General features: G+C 38.8%; 1 protein-coding gene across 12 annotated transcripts in view; it reads right to left on the bottom strand.

The window, feature by feature from the left end:
- UBR5 (ubiquitin protein ligase E3 component n-recognin 5) overlaps window positions 1-22,625 on the bottom strand; it is a 138,950-nt gene that overhangs the window by 18,824 nt on the left and 97,501 nt on the right. For 11 of the 12 annotated variants that reach the window (XR_011468255.1, XM_070392399.1, XM_070392400.1 and 8 more), the window contains exons 27-45: window positions 22,332-22,480; window positions 21,717-21,808; window positions 20,480-20,626; window positions 20,238-20,356; window positions 20,026-20,152; window positions 19,807-19,936; window positions 17,640-17,800; window positions 17,288-17,527; window positions 13,488-13,611; window positions 12,806-12,917; window positions 11,246-11,377; window positions 10,602-10,859; window positions 9,804-10,072; window positions 9,248-9,459; window positions 4,629-4,859; window positions 4,044-4,117; window positions 2,713-2,885; window positions 2,509-2,622; window positions 1,336-1,556 (exon numbers count right to left, since the gene is read on the bottom strand). Coding sequence is in view for 11 of the 12 variants with exons in the window: in XM_070392399.1 (XP_070248500.1) it covers window positions 1,336-1,556; window positions 2,509-2,622; window positions 2,713-2,885; window positions 4,044-4,117; window positions 4,629-4,859; window positions 9,248-9,459; window positions 9,804-10,072; window positions 10,602-10,859; window positions 11,246-11,377; window positions 12,806-12,917; window positions 13,488-13,611; window positions 17,288-17,527; window positions 17,640-17,800; window positions 19,807-19,936; window positions 20,026-20,152; window positions 20,238-20,356; window positions 20,480-20,626; window positions 21,717-21,808; window positions 22,332-22,480 (3,085 nt within the window). In the remaining variant the exon portion in view is untranslated. The remainder of the gene's footprint in view (window positions 1-1,335; window positions 1,557-2,508; window positions 2,623-2,712; window positions 2,886-4,043; window positions 4,118-4,628; window positions 4,860-9,247; window positions 9,460-9,803; window positions 10,073-10,601; window positions 10,860-11,245; window positions 11,378-12,805; window positions 12,918-13,487; window positions 13,612-17,287; window positions 17,528-17,639; window positions 17,801-19,806; window positions 19,937-20,025; window positions 20,153-20,237; window positions 20,357-20,479; window positions 20,627-21,716; window positions 21,809-22,331; window positions 22,481-22,625) is intronic. The other variant, XM_070392396.1, reaches the window with a different exon arrangement.

Genomic DNA, 22,625 nt, shown 5'->3' with positions numbered 1-22,625 from the left:
TTTACCTCTTCTCCAAGTACAATGTCTATACCCATTAGGTGATTCCCAGACACCTCTCTAGTTCACACTTCCACAATGGACCAGAATTTCCACTATGTTAAATATAACCACTCCAATGATACTCAACTCAACATGGTAAACTGAATATGGCCTCTTTGCTACAGTGACAGTGCCTCCAGACCTCTTTCAGCAGTAACATGTACTTCCTTACTGCATCAACATGAAACAAATTCTAATTTTTCTTCCCCGAGTTCCTCCAGAGTGATCAAGGCAAGACCTTCATGAGCTTCTCCTTCCTTTCCATGATTTCCTTTCCACGCACCCCCCCCGCAAAGGCATAGGCAGTAATCTACTTCAGCCTCTTTTTTTTTTTTTTTAACCAATAGCCAGAACTAATAACAGCTTTCTAATTTATCTCCCTACCTCTATTCTTCTATCAATCCACCTGCTTCTACACATTCTAACCACCTCAGCTCAAGCCATACTGTCTCTAGGAAACTTGGGCCACCCTAGTCCATGATTCTTCCTTGCCTTTTATGGTTGTTAGGCCATGTATGTAAAGTATATATAGTTTCCTAAACTAGTTTAATTCCTCCTAAGCAAAAATATTATCTGACATTATGTAAGCAAAAAACACAGAGCATATATATAGCAAATAATCTACAAATCATTTGGTGATTAGCCATATTGAGCAAGTGTATACTGGCAAATTTTTATTGGGAAAGCAAAGAGCCTATCTCTTCAAGAGAATGACCTACTGTGGACCTGGCAAAGAACTTCAAGTAAGTGTGAGAACCACAAATCTAGAAAGCTTTCCAGTTATTCACATGTCCCCCCCTTAACTGAGCTGCTGGAAATAAGTCTATAATTCGTTATTTGACATGGAGATATACATACATATATAATAATAATAGCATAATATGCTAATTAGACCAGACAGCTGAACAATCTTCCAGACGTCCTTCCACAGCTGCAAGGGCTGAGCCCTTAGCATGAATTTTGTGCATCGGGCCTCTAATATATATATATACTTTAACTCAGTACTAAACATTAAAAACCAGTCTTAGAATTTCCTCAAAGTGAGAAAATAATAATGCCAACCAAAATAATAATGACAACACAGTCACAAAAAGACAACAATCCATAAAACTAAAATTTAGTATTTAAATATCTGCTTATAACCTATGAAAACACAAAAATATAAAATAACATTTAATTATACTATTCGTCAAAAAATGAAATAAAATTGTAAAATTTCTAAATAAAAAATTCTTACAATTATATCATAGCCATAAAAGTAATACAACAGAAAAACTATCTTCACTTAGCAAATACCTGAAAGAGGTAAGAGGTGGCCCTTCACTTTCAGTCAGTCCTATTTCTGCCAGTAAACTGCTTTTCAGCTGTGCAGCAAGATCATGAGCAGATGGCCCTGGTTTTGCACTCTCGGCTTCTTCTGGCACCATGTTCTGTTCTTCCCCTTCCTTTTTTTGCCGATTTTGCATGTTCATTACATTTTTCAAGTTGGCAGCATAAGACATTTTAGTTGGAAGAACCTATGAATTTTTACATTTAAAAGTTACATATTAAAATAACTAGATTTTGTCTTCAACTTACTACTACTCCATAGCAATCACATGCAAGTGATGGAATTCCTTTCTGGCACTTCACCTACAAAGATGCAGCTGTTTCTTGTCTGTCTGATTCCCCTCACTGACCACCAAGTCCAGTGCATCTACCACAGCAGCCTCCAAGAACTTTTAAAAGAATCTCTGTAATATCTGTGGTTATTAAGTTTCTTACGCATCTTCAGGTTTTGTTTTTTTTATCATTTAGATAATAAAAAATTATATTCAACTAAATTTCTTCGATGACGGCTGTTAAACATGTTATTACTTTTTTCATTGGAGATACAGTACAGAATAATTTTAGGCTCTGAAATCAGACTTTTATCTAAAATCTAGATCTTTCACTTAACCAGCTGTATAACAATACACATTACCACATAAAATATATGTAATCTCTCGAATTTATTACCCATAAAATCAAGATAACAATGTTTTCTACCCAACATGGCTATAAGAATTAATTGAGACAGTGCTTAGGAGGTAGAATTATTGAAAAAATTATTAATATTATCTTATTTATTCACATTCTAAATTCAAAAAGAAAAGTTTCAAGCTAATTATTATTATACATGCTCATATAAAGTATGTATTCATATATGTACATATAAATTTAAATTTTCAGGAACATTATAACAATAAACTGTAAAATAGGAAGAGCACATAATGAAACTCCTGCTTTATCGATGAAGTAACCTGACATAGCACAATTAGTCTCAAAGCTGGCTAATAAAATAGTTGGAATTCCTTTTGTTGACATAAAACAGGAATTTATGATACTTAAATTACTTGAGGAAATACAATATTCTGAATTAATGCAGTTCCAAAAATAAAAAAATGCTTATTTACAAATATTGTATTGCAAAGATTTTTACTATCTTACCTCAAGGCAGTTTCTATCCACTGTAACCTCCATTAAGCATTTCCCACTACTGGCAGATGAAGAATAAAGACCCTGACTTGGTCGGCCAAAAAGATCCTCTTTTCTAGCATTTGGCTGCAATTTTAGCAGAAATATTCTAGTTACATTGTACATTTGAAAAAAATAAATTAAAAAGAAACCTGAATACCAGTTAATTTAAATCACCTGCAACAAATGTGGTTGATCAGCCAAGGGGATGGCTTCAGCCAGAGGCACTTCAAATGGATTTGGGGGTATACACCCGAGGAATGTCATGGAGTCTGAGCGTCGGAAAAATGGATGATTTTGGCCAGTTTCTGCAGGAAGAGAGTCATCATCCTTATCATTCAAAGTAGCACCTAAACATAAAGAGATGAAACGTATGGTTTTTAGAAAAATTATTTAATCACTGGGGAAGGGTAAAAGAAGCTTAATCTGCTCAGTCCAAATTACCTCTATAAATTTTAATGGCACTCAAAAATAAGTTAATAGTCCAAAATTTTTATAGTATTTTTAAATAATTTAAATTTTTAGCAGCTCAAAAGGATAATAATGGTAAATTTTATGTATTTTAAATAACAATAAGAACTTGCCAAAAAATAATTAGCAGTAACAAATATTGCTCCATTTTATATTAGATGGAGGTTTCCCATATCCTTCTCTTTATCTCTCTATAAAGATTCAGACCCGAATACAGGTAGATTCCTGAGCATATTCATGACCCGGCTCACATGACTCCAAAAAGAGGAAATGGTCAGGAGCTGAAATTTGAGCATTTGCTTACTTGTAAGTTCTGCTTCCTCTATAAGAAGACAAACAGAGAAATTCTCTGGGCACTCATGAATCCCGATAGGAAGTCAGCACACCAACTCCCTTTAATGGAATTAAACTTTGAGAGGGGCTTACTGTGTGCTGTGAAAACAATAGGAAGCAATGGCTGGGTACTCAAAACTACCAGTTAGCTCAGTTGTCTTTCCCTGGGTTGGGTGAAAGTGCTAGCTGATAGTAAGGGTCAAGTGGACTAACTGACCCCATTTAAAAAACTTTTTTAATTCCACTTGAATAGCTAAAAACGACAAACTGCAGAAAATCCCCCAAATTCCTTGAGTTTGGAATACCTCTTTTTATTACAGATTTTGATATTTGATATTTCTCATCTTCTTGACTAAATCTATTTTGCATCAATATTAACAAAGGTTCTGCTAAGACTTTAATGCAATGCCTACACACTTAAGAGTAAAAATAAAATTAAGGAATGTACAGGAGAGATGCAAAGATTATGCAGGAAAAATACTGATTATTGAAAAGTTCATAACGTTCCTTTAATCATTCTTATTTATGAAGCAAATAATGCAAGGTTTTATAAGGAAAATGGACAGAAAAGGCAAGAAATGGAACATAGAGAAGAATAGAGAAATCCCCACCCAGACAGAAAATAATGAAGTTAAAAAGCTTGAAGGGGAACTACTGAGGCAGCCATTTCTTGCAGTAGATTAGCAGATTTTCTGTGCACTAACTTTGATTGGTGTCATCATCATTTTCGTGTTCTGAATCTTCATTATCAATACCCAGTTCCAAGAGTTCTCGCGTCCTTTAAAAAGACAAATGAGTTGTTTTACATGAAATTTTTGTGTAATATGAACAGAAGCAAAGATGATGGGAATTATAAGCAAAAAACAATGAAAAGCGTTAAGTATCTAAACAACTTCAAACATTTTGATAAAGTTTCAGACTCTGGGAATGATAGACTGACCAGCTATGTGTGTCACAATTACAAAATAGATTTAAATACAAGTAAAAAGCTAATCAGACCAAGAAACAGTGAGTGAGTATTTATACAAACTCTAATATATGATCAACCAGACCAAACTAGCTCGAATATAAAGCTTAACTGGATTCTTAGGTTTCCTGTTTTAAGTGAGGCTTTAGCTACAGTGAAAGGTTGGGTATACTCAAGTCCACTTTCCCACATGAAATATTCCTGCACTATTTCTCTTTTGCAAAGCTGTTCTCCTTACTCCAGGTATTGGACAATATACTAATGAAGACCACACTGAGCAAGTAAGTATTTCTTAAAGCAACCTCAGGGCAAGTATGGATACCTTTTGCGTTCCAGTTGAGGTGTATCCAATGTTGTCTGCTGATTCATTGCTTTAATCCAATATATAAGGGCTTGAAAAACATATGCTACATGCTTCAGTGAGCAAACATCCAAAACTGGAAGGACATCCGAATGCTCATCATTATGAGACCGCATTAGAGAAAGAGCGTAATTTAGGAAGTCCCCTCGAGCTGACATCATTCCTTGGCGAGCACTAAGCAATGTGGCACGGCTATAGGAATAAAAAGAAATGAAAATGTTTACAAAAAGAACACAAACATGAAATTTACCACCATTATAAATATGCAAAATTAGGAACTGAAACTATCCTATATAATAAGAGGGTAATATGCAAATAGACCAAACGGCAGAACAACCGAACAGCCAATCAAAGCATAATATGCTAATGATAGGCTAATGCTGCTCAACCGCTCGCTATGATGTGCACTGACCACCAGAGGGCAGACAGTCAACTGGCCGACCAGTCGCTATGATGTACACTGACCACCAGGGGGCAGATGCTCTGACCAGTAGGTTAGCTTGCTGCTGAGGACTGGACACGCCGTGGAGCCCTTCCGTGGTCCCTTCCGTGGTCCCTCCCCGGCCCAATTGTGCACCGGTGGGTTCCATCAGCCTGACCTGCACTCTCTCACAATCTGGGACCCCTCAGGGGATGTCAGAGAGCCGGTTTCAGCACAATCCCACAGGCCACTCCCCTTGGGAGGGCGCCAGATGCAGGGCTCATGGCTGGTGGATGCTGCTGTGGCAGTGCGAACCTCTCCCAATCGGGACTGATTGGGTGCAAGCCCGTGGCAGGCACAGTGGGGCCAGCATGAGTGGGAGCAGCAGGTGGCATTGGACTGCGGGTTTTCAGCCCGATCCCTGCGGGCCACCCAGAAGGACCCCACCTGCGCACGAATTCATGCACCTGGCCTCTAGTCCATAGATAAAAACTACCCACAGGCTTAAACTATCCATTAAGCCTGTGGCTCTGCTTCAGAAATATGACCATTGTGTATGATTTACAGTCCTGTACTTTTATACAGGAAAGAAATTCTAGTATCCTTGGGAATGGCAGAAGGAACGCCTTCCCTAAAGACAATGGTTCTCAAAGTTTAGCATCCATCAAAATCACCTGGAGGGCGTGTTAAAGGGGATAGTTGGCCCCACCCTTATAGTTTTAAGTAGGTGTAGGGTAGGGCCCCAAAATTTGCATTTTTAACAAGTTCTCAGGTGATACTCTTACTGCTGCTCTGGGGACATTTGAGAGCCACTGCCTAAAATGACACCAAAAGCATAAGCAACAGAAGAAAACAGAGATAGCACTGGACTTTCTCAAAAGTAAAAACATTTGTCCTTCAAAGGACACCATCAAGAGAGTGAAAACAACCCACAGAATAGGACAAAATTTCTGCAAATACTGTTTCTGATAAGGAACGAGTATCCAGAATATATAAAGAACTCATACAACTCAATAATAAAAGGACAAGCTAACTTAAAAAAGGACCAAGATCTAAATACCAGTAGACATTTCTCCAAAGACCATATACTAACGGCCAATAACACATGAAAAGATGCTCAACAACATCATTAGCAACTAGGAAAATGAGTATCAAAACCACAATGAGATACCACTTCACACCTACTAGGATGGCTATTATCAAAAGGACAGATAATAACAAGTGTTGGCAAAGATGTGGAGAAACTGGAACCCTCCAGACACCGGTACTGGGAATATAAAATGGCACAGCCACTTTAGAAATGAGCCTGGCAGTTCCTCAAAAGGTTAAACAGATTACTGTATGATCCAGCAATCTCCCGACCAGGTATAGACCCAAGATAATTGAAAACACATGTCCACACAAATACATGTCTATACCTGTACACAAGTGTTCATAGCAGTATTATTCATAACAGCAAAAAAGGTGGCCAAAGGCATATTTTGGCCATAATAGCCAAAAACAACTAAGTATCCATAAGCTTATGGACAGATAAACAAAATATGGCATATCCATATAAAGGAATATTACTAGGGAATAATGTACTAATGCATACTAAACCTGGATGAACCTTAAAACCATTATGCTAAGTAAAAGAAGCCAGGCACAAAAGACCACATATTATACAAATCCATCTATGTGCAATGTCCAGAATAGACAAATCTAGAGAGACAGAGAGTAGTAGATCAGTGGTTGCTTAGGGTTGGAAGGTAGGGGAAATGGGGGATGACTGATAATAGGCATGGGGTTTCTTGTGTAGAAAATTAAAGTATTCCAAAATTCATTGTGATGGTTGTGCATAGCTATGATTATGCTCAAAACTATGGAACTACTGTATACACTTTAAACAGGTTATATCTCAATAAAGCTGTTATAGTAGAGTGAGAGCAAGAGAAAAGGGAGAACCCTGTGACCAATGAAAGATCTATTACCAGAACTCTGTTCTTCGGAGTAGACTAGCCTAATGACGACAAGGCTTGTGCCTGTTTGTAGAGCAGGCTTCCTAGAGCAGGAAAGCTGATGCCACCAAAATCTTACCTCTAGTCCAGATCTCTCTGCCAAGAATTCAATTTTGCATAATGGACATTTCCATCAAATTCTCTCGCAGTTCTTAAGTTCAAAATCAAGTATGTATTTTCATTACACTCCTCTTTTCCTTTATATTTTCCTATTAGTTATTCATAATCAAAGACTGAAAATCTCAAAGTAAATTCTGCCTCCTTTTGCTCTATCCCTCAACAAGGCCCTAACCTGTTTATGATTTCAAAGCTTCTCTCTCCTCCCTTCCTGACTTTTACCTGCCACTTTAGTTTAGAAACTATTACACTCCAACCATAGTCTGGTTAAATTTCCTAAGCAGTCTCCTAGACCTTGATTTCCCCCTTTTATGATCCACACAAAGAAGCAAGGTTGTTTAGCCTGAGCCAAAGCTAGAACCAAATCCCAGGACTCTGACGTGAGGTACAGGCACTTTCACTACATAGCACTGCCACTGCTCTAGTAGTGATCAATGTTTGACCTAATTCCCAGTCCTGAAAAAGGTTATTTTATAACTGAATAGAAAGAACATAACAAATCCACAAAGAAGTATTCTTTAATTATGATTCAGCAGGCTGGAGAAGGTAGAAAAAGAAATGTGATTTGAAGAACCAAAGAACGGCTATGGTAATTACAGAATTTCCCCCTCCTGAGTACAAAGTACATTCATATTCAATCATGTTCAATGAATTTATGCCTTTTCCATGAATATATGCCTTTCAAGGAGAACGGGAATGCAGAGCTTGGGGATTAAGATAAGGAACTTGGGGATTAAGACAAGGACGTAGCCAGGGGTGGGGAATGTCTGGCTCCAGGGCCATATAAGGCCCGCAAAACCATTTGGTCTGGCCTTGCAAAGGCATTAGGGGTGAGTTTATTAAATGTTTGACCAAATATAGCAGGCTAGTTTTTAAGTTGATAATTTTGTATGGCCCAAGAATGATGTTATAAATACCCAAATGGCCCTTGACCAAAAAAAGGTTCCCCACCCCTGATGTAAACCAACTACTTCAAAAATGATGATGTATCCTATATAATAAAGGGGTAATATGCAAACTGACCGCCACACCCTCACCCAAGATGGCCGCCCCCATGTGGTCACAAGATGGCCTGCAGGGGACAGCAGTTGTGAGTGACCAGGCCAGCAGGGGAAGGTAGTTGGGGGGGGACCAAGCCAGCAGGGGAGGGCAGTTGGGTGGGACCAGGCCAGCAGGGGAGGGCAGTTAGGGGTGTCTGGGCCAGCAGGGGAGGGCAGTTGGGGGGGACCAGGCCTGCAGGGGAGGGCAGTTGGAGGTGACTGGGCCTGCAAGGGAGGGCAGTGGGGGCGATCGGGCTGGCAGGGGAGCAGTTAGGCATCGATCAGGCTGGCAGGGGAGTGGTTAGGGGGTGATCAGGCTGGCAGGCAGAAGTGGTTAGGGGCAATAAGGCAGGCAGGCAGGCGAGCAGTTGGGAGCCAGCAGTCCCAGATTGGAGAGGGTGCAGGCTGGGCTGAGGGACACCCCCCCCCCCCCCCGTGCATGAATTTCGTGCACTGGGCCTCTAGTCCCATATAATAAAAGGCTAATATGCAAATATAATGCACACTGACCACCGGTGGGCAGACACTCAATCCAGGAGTTGCCCCTGGTGGTCAGTGTGCTCCCACAAGGGGAGCGCCACTCAGGCAGAAGCCAGGCTCATGGCTGACGAGCACAGAGGCAGTGGTAGGAGCCTCTCCCGCCTCCGTGGCAATGCTAAGGATGTCCGATTGACAGCCTAGTGGGCTTAAGCCATCAGTCGGACATCCTCCCAGGGCCCCCAGACTGTGAGAGGGCACAGGCCAGACTGAGGGGACCCCCCCCCCGACGTGCACAAATTTTGTGCACCGGGCCTCTAGTTTAGCATAAGATTCCTATAATACAAATAAATTTTTAAAAAATAGCCTGGGTTATAACTTAGTTGTTTTGCTTCAGCTACATAGTTAAAAAGAAGTAATGTAAGGTACTAAATTCCTCCTTCACAACAAACTGAGATCTTATGTAAAAAACATTCTAGAATACAAGGGTCTGTCAAAACATACAAGCATAACTGAAGACTTCCATACCGTCTGCCCTCAAGGGTTCGTAAACTAGCCTCTTCTCGTGCGGTCATCCTCTCTCTCCGTGCTGAGTTCTGAGAAGCGTGAAGAGGATGATTTGGGTGTCCCGGGTCACCGGCAGATGCTAATGCAGAACCATAACGTAACTGAGCTTCAGTAGAATCCATAATACTGACCATCCAGTTCCACGTGGGAATAAGCTTCTCTTCTACATAGTTCTATGAAGACCAAACTAAAATAGTTAAAACTGTAAAAACCAAACTAATATAGTTAAAACTAACAAAATAAAGTTAAATTTGATACACAGCAGGTCTTGAATAATGTCATTTTGTTGATGTGATACTATAGGAACTTAACTCTTATTTATATCCATTAGTGTTATGGTAAAATTGGTTTCATTTTGCTTAAAGTCAAAGAACCTATCGATAACCTATAGGGAGGACTTACGGTAGTAGTATTATGTAAACATTTAAGTATTTGTAACATTAATTCCCATTATACTGAAATTCTCATAATTGACAGCCAAAAAATATATTTGAACAAGTTTTCAGAAGTTTCATACCTGTAAGTTTACTGCATCTTGGTAAGTCAATTTCACAGCGGCTGGAATCTGCGAGTATACTAGGTGATTATACTTAGGAATAAGGCCCATCAAGTCTGAGATTTGTCTGATGACAATGCTGTAAGCCCTGGCTAAACTGCTTGCAGATGTTAAGTAGCTGCTGGCATTGCTAGCTTCCAACGCAGCTGCTGCCGCTGCAGCACTCGTGCTGATGGTACCACTGCGGCGTAAGTTCGAAGGATCGATATAAATCAAACCTGCTGAACTTGCTGTAAGGAAAAAAGGACAAGCACAATACGCTAATGCCAGTTGCTAACTATGTTTCTTGAGCACTATATATATTTTAAAGAGTTAAAAGATCAAATGTACTTGCAAATGTGGAAACAGCCAAAAACTTTCTAAAGCCATGCTAATTTACGAATGATAAGGGAGACAAGAATTACTATAAACCAGAGGAAATTTTGCCACTGCCCCCACAAAAGGGGGGGACATTTGGCAACATAAGCAAACATTTTTGGTTGTCACATGAGAGCGAGGGGTTGCTAATGGCATCTAGTGAGTAGGTAAACAGCACAGATGATGCTAAACATCCTGCAATGCACAATTACAAAAATAAACAATTATTTAGCAATGGTACAAAGACTGAGAAACCATGATATATGCTTATAGAAATAATTTTTATATTTGACCTCAGCAAAATAGAAACTATTATGAAACTATCTGTTTTCTAGAGGAACATGTGGAACTTCACAAAAATACCTAGTCAACACTTTAGGAATACCAAATTTTCAGACTTACCTGCTGGCGTGGATGTGCTGGAAGGGGCTGTGCTGGCTGCTCGCTGATGCTGGGTGTTGCGGACAGCCCATTGCATGGAACGGGGAGCTTGGGCAGCACCGTTAGCGTGGGAGCTGTTCGTGGTTCTCTCTAAAGGCTCATCAAGCATAAAGGTCTCCTGCTCTATGTCGTCACTCTGACTACTGCTACTATCAGAATCACTCGAGTCATTTGACTGTGAGTCATCTTCAGAAAAGAAGGCAGGAACACTGCTTGCACCTAAATTTTTAATTTTTAAAAGCAAAACCATTGTGAGTTTGTTGACATTTAAAACTAGTGTACCCCCTGATTCAGGAAAATATATGTACTAAACAGAATGTCAGGCTGTATTCAACAATCCACAAAACATATCATTAAAATAGTTTAATTAGAAAAGAACACTTTTAAATGAACCTTAAAATTAATCCATTATTTAAAATAACAAAAAAGCAAAAAATTATTAAAATAGTACCTTCTTTACTAACACTTACAGGGGAAAAGAATGATGTTATATAAAGATTTAGTCACCCGTGTGCATAGTATGCAGAATACAGTTTAACCAATTCATGCTAAATACAACAGAGTCTTAGTATAAGTAAGGAAGTTGCTGGGATAAGGCACCATACCTGCTTCTGAGCCAGCAGTTGCGGCAGTGACAACACTTCTGCGCCCACTGGCATTATCTTGGTTGCTATGATTGCTTTCACTGTCACTTTCTGTTTCAGCTGCTGCTAGCAAGTCCAGCTCCATGTCACTCCCTAGCAAATACATTTAAATAATAAGAAAAAAGACGGCATCCATATAAGCATAACTAATGGACATAAGACACTGGGGGGTAAGGGAGGGCAGGGGTTTGTCAAGGGCGGGGGGGGGGGGGGGGACACTTATGTAATACCCTTTGTAATACTTTTAGCGAAAAAAAAAAAAAAAACTGCTTCATTCAAAAAAATAAATAAAAATATATTAAAAAAAAAAAAAGAAATTGCACCACCTCTCTGCTGTCTGGGAGAATTATGCCCATGGGTTATGGCTTCGTTTGTGATCTGCCATCTGACCTTACTTAATTTCTAGTAACGCAATAAAATTTTAGAATGGAAAAAAAAAAGAAAAAAGACGTACAAACTCCCTGTGGGTCCAGACTGGGTCTTATAAGTCAGAGTATCATAAGGGAGGGAACTATGAAAGAGGGGGAAGGAAGGGCAAAGAGAAGGGATAGATACACTACAGTGAGCATAACTTCCTGTAAGCAGGAAAAGGATGCCTCGGTAAACTATGGCACTAAGTGGATTATCATACAGCAATTCAAAGTCTGCCCTGCAGAGCCTTATGTAAAAAGTGTTGAGCTGACGACTTCAGCAGGGGGAAGAGCTCTGGGCTAGGCCCACTGCTTCTTTCTCATCTATGGGGAAGAAAGTTAAAAATGTCTATTCTTCATGTAAAACAGTAGATACAAGTATCAAAACATACAAAAAGATAAACTTTAAATATGTACAATTTATTGTACATTAGTTACACTGTAATAAAGTTGGTTCCAAAAAAAGTCTATTCTATGACTCTGATAAAAATGGTTAAGGTGACTATGTAGCAAAAAGGCCAAAATGATTATTTTCAAGTTAAAAAGAAAGTCACAAAAATTTCATATACAATATCTAAAGGACACAAATGGGAATAGGGCAGTACAGGGCTAGACTGAAAGTAAAATACAAACTGTTAGCATACAGCTGGCATTATGGGTCATATGTTTTCCTTTTCTCTAATTTCCAAATGTCTCATAATACAGTTATGATTATTTTAATTTCTAAAAGCCCTATAAAAAAATAAAGTGACTTAAACCAAAAGGTAGAGAGGGAGAAGAGAATTATGTTATAAATATACATATATTTATATATGCGTGTATGTACATACAATAGTGGGGCAAAAGTAGGTTGCTAGTTGTGAGCACATGAAACAGTATTCATTCTTGTATTATTATTTATTAATTACTGTATTATTTTCCATACAAACAACTGTTTGTATCTATACACACATACTACCTCCTAACAGTTGAAACATGCTACAGAATCCCCTGGCAGAAAATAAGTTGAACATTTTGCTAAACATCAAATGGGGCTTTTCTCTGTATTAAAATCTCTCTTTAAGGTACCCGATTTACTCATGTTGAAAAATTTCTCAAATAACTTGCATACCGTCCTCATCATGCTCATCATGTTGGCCCTCAGCCTCAGCATTTTCTTCCCCATGTTCTTCCTGTTCATCATGATGATCCTCTTCTCCAGCCACACCTTCTACCACCTCAACCTAAACCCAGAATCTTATTTGTAGACCATCAAAGCATTAAATAAACCCCCTTCTCTACACATGTTCCTCCACAGCAATTAGTCAACGAAAACACAAGGATCCCTAAATACAGGGAACTGAACTCTTCATTTGCTAGTGACAATTTGCTATCAAAATTATGTTGACCTATCTCAATGTTTATAATTATTGTCCATATATAGAACCTCAAAATTAGAACTATAACAATGTATAGTTTTTTAACTTTTGCAATTATAAAATTTACCCAAAAAATATGCAGTTTTCTCTTTACTTCAAATACATTGCACAAAACTACTAAAACTGTTTCTAACATTGAGAAGATCTTTTCTATTAATCCTTAAGTTAAAACAAGTTAATGTTTCCAATTTCCTATTACCCAGTTAATCAAGCACTATTAAAATATTTTTAAGATGTATAACCACAAATGAGAACAAAAATCCAGAAGCTGGCAACAAATGCATTCAACAATAGTAAGCTACTATCAATAAAACTTCTACTTTCCCCTCCTCCCCTCCCAAATAAAAGCCTCTTGTCCACCCCAGTTAAAACTACCTCTTCCACGTCTGCTGAGACAATGTCATCCTGTTCTTCGTCTCTGCCCCGAACAGGCTGAGACTGGCTGATGCGCCTCTGCTGTGGGTTGCGGAGGATGTAGGACGACTGAGACTGGCTGGAGCTGTAAGGAAGCGGAGGTCAGGAGTACACTGCAGTCACACCTCGGACATAATGGTACTCGGTGTGATTCACTTGCTAGGATGCTATTTTAAATCGGACCTGAAAATTCTTGGAAACCAGTAAAAACTCATCTAGTCTCTCAGGAAATATAAGCCCCAAAGAAATTACTTTATCATAAAGAATAAGTCATAAATCTCAGAATTGTGTTGTGGTTTTTAAGATATGTTTTTACTGATTTCAGAGAGAGAAAGGGAGAGAAATAGAAACATCAGTAACAGAGAATCATCAACTAGTCCACTCCTACACGCCCCCTACTGGGGATCGAGCCTGCATCTTGGCAATGTGTCCTGACTGGAATCAAACTATGACCTCCTGGTTCATAGGTGTTGACACTCAACCACTGAACAACACTGGCCAGGCTCAGAATTGTTGTTACTTTACTTTTCATGAGTCCTTACACTGAAATATTTTAAAGAGAAGTTTTCCCTTTTCCATGCTTTTAACTCCAGCAGTCCTTAACTTCCAAAGGCTCCAAGAAGCATTCACTCATTAACAAAAGTGTGCTTACTATAAATAATTCACTCTTTAAGAGACCTGACATTACCTACTTTGCATCAGCTTATAAACCTTTGACTTGCTGGGTGTATACGGGGGGAACACATCAGTTCAAAAGTGTGATGTTAAAATAGAATCATAATAAAAGGTGGGTGACAAAATAATGTTACTTTCCTAAAAATCAAATTGAGAAACAGCCAAGAAAGGACAGAAGCCTCCATTATTTAAAAAATAAATAAAAACGGGAGAACCAGAGAGTGCAGCTTAAAAGGCAGGTAGTGGCTAAATTACCCTGTGACCTACTTATTATCCTTTATTTACAGACTAGAGGCCCGATGCATGAAATTCGTGCAAGAATAGGCCTTCCTTCCCCGGCTGCCAGCACCAGCTTCCATCCAGCACCCAGGACCCAGGCTTCCCTCTGGTCGCCCTCCGGCACCTGGGACCTGGGCTTCCCTTGCAGCCCTGGCTTTGTCCAGAAGGACGTCTGGTCTAATTAGTATATTATGCTTTTATTATTATAGATTATTATAGATTTTAAATCACTTCACCTCAGCTGCTCTGAGAAACAAAATCAAACCAGTTATACATGAAGAGTCATCAACTGAGACACAGCCTTCAAGAAACATGTCCCTTGGACTAGAAGGGTTAAAGGAGCCATAGTTGTCACAGAAGACAGCCTGGGGTCTGAGCAAAATTGGAAGTTACATCATAGCAATCCTCTCTTCTATCAAGTACATGAGCCAAACATAAATCAAGAAAGGACAAAAGATTTCAAGAGACTTATCCTATATCAGCCAAGGTGGAGACAGGAAAAACATATTTTCAGAGAACTTCTAACTACAAGCCTGCGCTCCTGAGAGTCTGGAGCTGAAATTTGCACTTTGAGGGAGGGTGGACTTCAGTGTTGGTCAACCCAATACCTCAACACTATCAGTAAGCACCAAGCAGCAATTTCTCTCCCTACTCTGCCTTCTAATACTCTGCCTAATGTAACAGCAAAGGAAAATACCTGTCTAGATTTTTAAATATTTCTAAACGTCAATAGCTGTGGAACCTGCTATCTAACACCTCTCTGAGCCTCGGTTTCCTCCCTTTTAAAACTGGAGTGATAGTGGTATCTAACAGTTACTGGGTACCACAAAACAGGTAATACAGCTGTAATGCTGAGGCAAGTTCCTAGTTTATGCTAAAGTTTCAGTGACAGTTATTAGATGAGGCACAGAGACAGAGTAGACACAAATGAATTAATAAAGACATTAAGAGTTTCAAAGAGGTGGGAGGAAGCAACAGAAAAGCAAAACAACTGAACTTAAGAATTTATACTCAATGTAGTGGTAAACACCATCTACCATCTAACATAAGAGAAATCCCAGGAACTGGTCAAGTGTATATGTTTTATTTAAGACATGCTTGGAACCCTGGTCAGAAGACAACCTATTCGAAGGAGTGATTGTACTGTATTATAATGGACTTTTATATTATGAAGTAGTAGAAAACATTAGCACTGATAAGTGTTGATATCAAATGAGATCTACTTCTGGAAAGACGTAAGAGGTTGGCCCAACAATACAATAAGGGGAATGGAGTAAAGAGCAGAGCTTAAGAGTGTACAATACTTTAATACTAAGCAAGGTGAAAAAAATCTTAAAATTTAGTAGGAACAGGCTAGGCTCATGGATACTCTTCAGAGATGAGATGCTTCCAAAATATGTTCAATGCAATAAAAATTTTTACGTCCTTTGGGGGGTTGGGGAGGGGGGGACACACAAGGGAAGGGCACAAGGAATTCACAAGGTAATACCACCTAAGTAATTGGGGGTTCCTCACAGGGTATGAGAATCAGGAACATCACAAGAGTACAAGAAGATTTCACTAGCAGAACCTTTGGATACTAAGGTATATCTGGCAACTCTGAAAATATATAGCTTGATTTGTAACAGTTTTCAGCAAATCCTGGAAGTACATCAGTGACAAGGCTACCGTGGGAGAGCTTTGACAGACACACCTAGATTTAGATTCCAGGGTATCCTACAAGACCTGATAATAAATGGAAAGTTGGGACACATACTGGCATATGGAGTATAAGGAGAATAGTGAGAGCAGATACTCAACATCAACTCAAATGAAACTCAGGGGTTAAGATTTGGGAACTCTCCAAATCCTAAAGAAGGCCATCCTTAACACATAGGTGTTCAGAAAGAAGAAGGGTCTTTAGGTCTTAAAGATCCTTATTAAAACATTATTACATATATACACAGTAACAAAATCAGACTTAAGAAAACCAACAAAATAAACAAGTTACTTGCTAAAGGCCTCTAGTGCCTTGCCACTCGTAAGTGTGACCCCTAAACCAGCAGCTTTGGCATTATCTGACAGTCTTTAAGAAATACTGAATCCCAGGCCCCACCCAGCCCTCCAGAATCAGCCTCTGCATTTTTTGATAAGATCCCCAAGTGATTTGCATGCGCATTAAAGCTTGAGAAGCACTGCGCTAAATAAAAGGTACCAGAACAGTTAGTTTTAGGTTCCAAACATTCTGACTCAAAAACTTCAGTCTAGCAAGGTAAATTATCAACTAAATGGAAAAGATGAGATTTAAGAATAAGTAACTTTGTAACTAGAAATTTTTATTACTGGGTTGTTTTAGCCCCTTCCTAGTTAATATGGCTGTTGTAGAAAATATTTTAAAATTCTATCATTCTGATTGTTATCTACAAAGTTGCGCCCCATAGCCCCAGCCTTTGGACACAGAGAAAGTGATCTTTTATCTTTTCATTCTTTAACTTGGCCTTCCAACAGGCTGTTACTTAAAGGTAAGAAAAAACAGAAAATAACGATGTCTACAGAAGTCTTAAGTAAGGTTTCCTATCAGGTTACCGTCATGGCCTAATAAAAATAGTGCCTTTCCAAACCAAAACACACAAATATATGTCTATTAGACATGGAGGTATAATTTTTAAAGTACTTTTACATGTTCCAAACAAAGTAAAATCTTCACCATTTGATATACAAATGATTATGTACACCACCTGAATGCTCATGCAAAGGTTTTCGTTAAGTCAAATGTGACGTTTCCAGAGAAAGAATTAATCAGAATCTGTTACCAGGTAGAAATTTACCTGCTAGACTGATCAGATGATGGTCGTGGTGGTAGTGGTTCCACTGAAAATAATTCTTCACTGCCTTGCATGGCATCTATGCTGGTACTAGCCAGAGTAAAAGGTGCAGTTGGACGAGCAATCCCCATTCTGACAGGAACTATCAGCGACTCTGCTACATTGCACAATTCTTCCACTGCATAAGGCAGCAGTGCCTGGAATACACGCTTGCATTTTCCAATTGGCTGTGGAATAAAGTTGCTAGAGCAAAAAGGAAAACACAGGAATCTTTTATGAATCCTTTCATATACATGATGTCAGTTTCATAAAAAGTTTGTGCAAAATAATGCAAAAGTCAAAAGGGATGCCTTACTTTTTCTTTTTGGATGAAGCCATTTCCACACTAAGAATAACAAAAACTCTTGCCACAGAGCGCAAAAACCTCATTGTCACAGCAATGGCTTCTTCCCGACGTCCAGGTGTGTACTTGTTCTGGAGTTCTTTCACCAGCGTGCCCAGGAGGGTATCCAGAAGCTTTAAGAGATTATAACCACTCCATTAGTGCTGAGACATCGCAGAAGATGTTTACACATTCATTACGCAAAAACTTCCAACCCTTTTCAACGTTCACATTTCATAATAAAAATCTCCAAATAAATTTAACCAAAACATTTACAAAGTCAGTGATTAGTTTATGTCACATGCTGACCAGGGCTGGGCCTATAGGTCTCAGATGCCCGACTTCTTGTGTTCAGTCTCACAGTCCTATGGATAGCAATTAAAATTTAAAAGAACAATACCAAGTATGTCAGGTGAGAGGAAGAATATATTTCATTCACTATAGGGTACTTACTGAAGCACCAAAGTAGAGTTAACTATTTATATTAATAAATTTATAATCCCATCCCTATCACTTAACTATTATTATTATTACTTTCTAGTCTCATTTCCATGCATGGTCTACCATATAAGTATCAATTACTGAGAACACCCAATTTCATGTTATTTTCTGTTTTTTTTTTAATGTTATTTAACCCTTATTCTTATTTTTTTTTTAATTCAAATATCTGTTTTTAAAAACTATTTTTATTGATTTGAGAGAGAGGGAGAGAGATAGAATACCGATGAGAGAGAAACACCCATTACCTGCCTCCTACCCGCCGCCCCCGCCCCAAATGGAGATTGAGCCCGAAACCCTGGCGTGTGCCCTGACTGGGAATCTAACCAGTGACCTCTTGGTACATGGAACAATGCTCAATTAACTGAGCCATATTGGCCTGACAAAATAACCCTTATTTGTAAATTGCTACATTACATTCAGTAGTGGTTTAACTCTAATTTGATTCATTTGTCCATTAATATTAATTTTGGATCCATAAAGTATTTTGTTTTTTAATTTTACATTACATTATGATACAACTTTTTCTTTCTTATATAATAAATTATTACCTTATTAGAGGCCCAGTGCATGGATTCGTGCACATTGAAAGTAAATTAATTAGAAGGTGGCCAGCAGGGTGGGACTGGGTGAGAAGGGCTGGCCACACCCTGGAGCCAACCTCCCATGGTCTCTCCCCAGCCGGCCACACCTAGGGCAGTGCAGGGGCTTGAAGGGCATCTGCGGAGTGAGCGGGGTCTCTCTGGCAGGTGGGATCCTTCAGCCTGGCCTGTGGGGATCAGGCTAAGCCGGCAGTCCAACATCCCCTGAGGGGTCCTGGAGTGCAAGAGGGCACTCTGCAAAGTTGCTGTCGCCGGTCAGCTCGTCAAAGTTGCTGTGTTGAGCGTCTGCCCCCTGATGGTCATTGCGCGTCATAGCTACCAGCCAGTTGGCCTGTCAGCCAGTAGGCCGCTTAGGCTTTTATATATATAGATGACAAGTTCTGACGACAATGATATTTTTATGGCTCTTGACACTGCTAAGCTGTTTTCCAAAAGAGTGCCAAATACAATGCCACCCATCAGTGTAAGTGTGTCTTTACCATAACCTCATCAACACTGGGTTTTATAGTTTATATCCTTTTCTAATTTCACAGCAAAAAAGATACTTAACACTTGGGTTGCGGGAAACGAGTTAAGTCGGCTCGCGTGAATTGCGCGTACTCCGCGGGAGCCGTCTTAAACTCGGTTCATATAGATTTGCGGTGGAGTGCGGGAAACGTGTAAACTCGGGCCGATTGTAACTGCGTATTACCAAATATTTCATTTCAATCGAACCCATACTTCAAAAGATATAGGCATTTTAACGCGCCATCTTATATTTTGGCGGGAAATTCACCCGTAACCCAAGTGTTAAAAAGTTTAATTTGAACACTGCTCCAATCATTTTTACACTGTTGTATTTAGGAATTTACTTAGAATGAAAAGAGTTTCTGCTGTTAACTGAGACATTTAAATCACCCCAAAATTCCATTCCTCTTAATGTACTGCTTAATTAGAGCTTATCAGTACTTAGGAATTTAGATTAGTAAAATTATGGGAAGTTAAGTATGAAAAACAGCCTTTTCATGTGCTTATAAATAACATTCAAAGGACTTACTTACCAAGATATCTGCTGTACACTTGACTATAAGGCAATGAGTAAAACAGTCCAGCCGAATCGTGCCGCTTTGCTGATTGAGGTATACTTGCTCTTCCGGCAAAAGGTGGCCTATCCTACTGCTGGCACTGAGACTGAATGGGGAAGGAAAGAGAATGCACTATAACTGACTACACTAACATGGGAAGTAGATAAATCTAAAAAGATTTTAATGAATACATACGGATCTTTATTCTCCTGTGACCCAAACATAATCATAGATTTCAAAGCATTCCAGTCCTGTAGAACACGCTCCAACGCAAGCTGGGCAAATCTTGGGGGCTCTAAGTCATGATCAGGCATATCTGAATCTAAAAAGAAATAATGGGTAAGACAGAAGAATAAACATCCATTTTTCACATGTGGATGTTTTCCATAACTGTAAAATTTACTCACCTTCGGGATTGGCTGTTTTTCGATTACGATCCTCCCTGATCCGGGGAGGTCTGTACTGGCAATGCTCTACTGTCTGCCTTGCAACTGTTTGCACTAAAAACAATAGCAGGTGCTCGCCCCTATACAAAACAGAACACTGTTGTCAGGGGGACTATGTGTGTGTTTGGGGAGGGGGGATTGGGGACGGCACTCAGATGTGCATCCTTTTTCCACCTAATTTATGTCCTAAAAACCCCACTTGCCTGCTGTTTGGCAGAGTGACCAGATTAGTAGCAGTGAGCAGGCGATAAAGTAGATCAAGACGAGCAGATTTCTGTCCAGCAATTAGAGTTTTGCATTTACATTTCTCCCAACAATCACAATAGGCTGTCGGTGATGTCCGTTTGAGTCTAGAAAGAATTCATACACAACTATAAAAACTGAAATTTTTTTAAAGATACAAACATTATATTGAAAAATAGAGGCATTGAACCAAACAGAACTTATTAATTTTTGAATGCAAAGTGCAACTGTTAAAATATATGTAACAAGAATTACACAAAACTCTTATGAGAAGAGGTATCTCAAATAGGACTCAGTATAGTCACTTCCTTTGGAGTGTGTTCCTATTTCCCCACAGCCCGTTCAGTTTATGTGATTTTCCTATGTGCCTCTCATGAACCAAAACCCTATGGGCAGATGTTTCTTGCTTGTGTCCTCTGATAGGAGTGTCAACCCTGTGAGGACAGGGACTAACTTTGTCCACCACCACCCTAACTTCTAGCACAATGAGAGCACTTAGTAAAGGCAATCAATGAATAAAGACGATCAATTTTAGATACCTAAAATAAGGTAGACGAACAGCCAAAATTCTTTGAATAAAAATCCTAAGTATTAATACAATATCTATAAAATTTTCCACTTGTCCTACATAACTGCTTACTTTAAAGCAGAATAGGTGGTTTTTACAAACCAGTCTCCCTTATCTGTAACACTTACCCACCTGCACCAATTACACTCATGTCCCTACGAGACTCTGAGGCACTCGGGTACTTACTGCTTCTCAGATCTGTGAAAACTAACAAACTAGCTACGGTAACTTTACTGCTGAATTGAAAGGTTATCACCTTTAGTTTAACATCCACTATGATTCTCTTAATGTGATTTCTTGCTACAAGGGACCTAATACTGGAGAATACAGACAAAATCATCCTATCACTACATCTCAAAAGATTAACTAGATCCTAGTCACAATGTATGACCACATATTCCTTTGCATATTAGCCTTCTTTTATTTAAAGAACAAACATTTCAAAGTACACTTTAAATCAAGAGCCACATTCTAATATGTAAACTGGCTTAAAGAGGAAAGAGGACTAGATGATAAAACCTCATGCTTTCTGAACTATGGAACAAAACATAACTTGGTACAGATCATTTTAATGCAACAATAGGAATCTAAGCAGTTTACAATGTTTGAGTAAACCAGATTGTACTCACTTGCAATCATGGCCTTTATGGCAAACCCTGGCACATTCCGTACAACAACAGAGTGACTCCAGCAAGCCACACGTTCGACACTCAAAAATATCCTAAAAATAAAGGGTATACTTCAATGAAACACACAATCATATATATATAATTATTATTTCTGGCATTTTCTAAAACATTTCAATGATGATAGCAGAGCAAAATTAATGCGCTCTGGAAACAAAGTAATGGCTGTTATAGTGAATATACATTTTACAATATTAGACAAATGCAAATCATATAATCTTATTCTACCAGTAGGACAAAAATAATTTATACCATCCAAAAAAGAGAATTACAGCTATAAAATCTACATCAAGAGTAGTGGATCAGATTATACAACCCAGTGAAGATTTCTCATTTTCATGATATCCCATAACTAAGTTAAGAATCAACTTCTCTGCTTCATTTATTTAGGAATTAAATAAAAAATTAATTTTCTTTGGAGAATTTTATAACTCAGAGTAACAGGAAATATCAGACTTGTAATATACCAAGATAAAACTATAACTCTAGTGATGGTCAAAGGGGAAAAAAAGAAAACCTGAAGATAGCGTAAATATAGGAACATGTAAAATAATTTACCTGGTTAATGTGCTCTGCTCCAGTCCATGTAAAACTGCAGGTATCATTACAACATAAGACATATAATGGAGAGTCATCGGGGTTGGTGCCTGATGGGCAAACCATTCCCATAAAAACATCTTCCTCTTTTTCACTTGAGGATACTTCAGCTACAAAGATTAAAGAAAGGACTTAATCACAGCCATCTGCTACTTTCCTCAAATGGAAAAGCTCTAACATTTACATAGTATAAATAAGAAACTACTACATATTAATAAAAAGAAAAAAGAAAAAACCTGATATACAAAGTCAACA

Source organism: Myotis yumanensis, unplaced genomic scaffold, assembly GCF_028538775.1.
Source record: "Myotis yumanensis isolate MYYU_CA2020_CCGP unplaced genomic scaffold, mMyoYum1.0.hap1 SCAF_15, whole genome shotgun sequence".
NCBI lineage: Eukaryota > Metazoa > Chordata > Mammalia > Chiroptera > Vespertilionidae > Myotis > Myotis yumanensis.
This window is presented reverse-complemented; position numbering and strand designations above follow the sequence as displayed.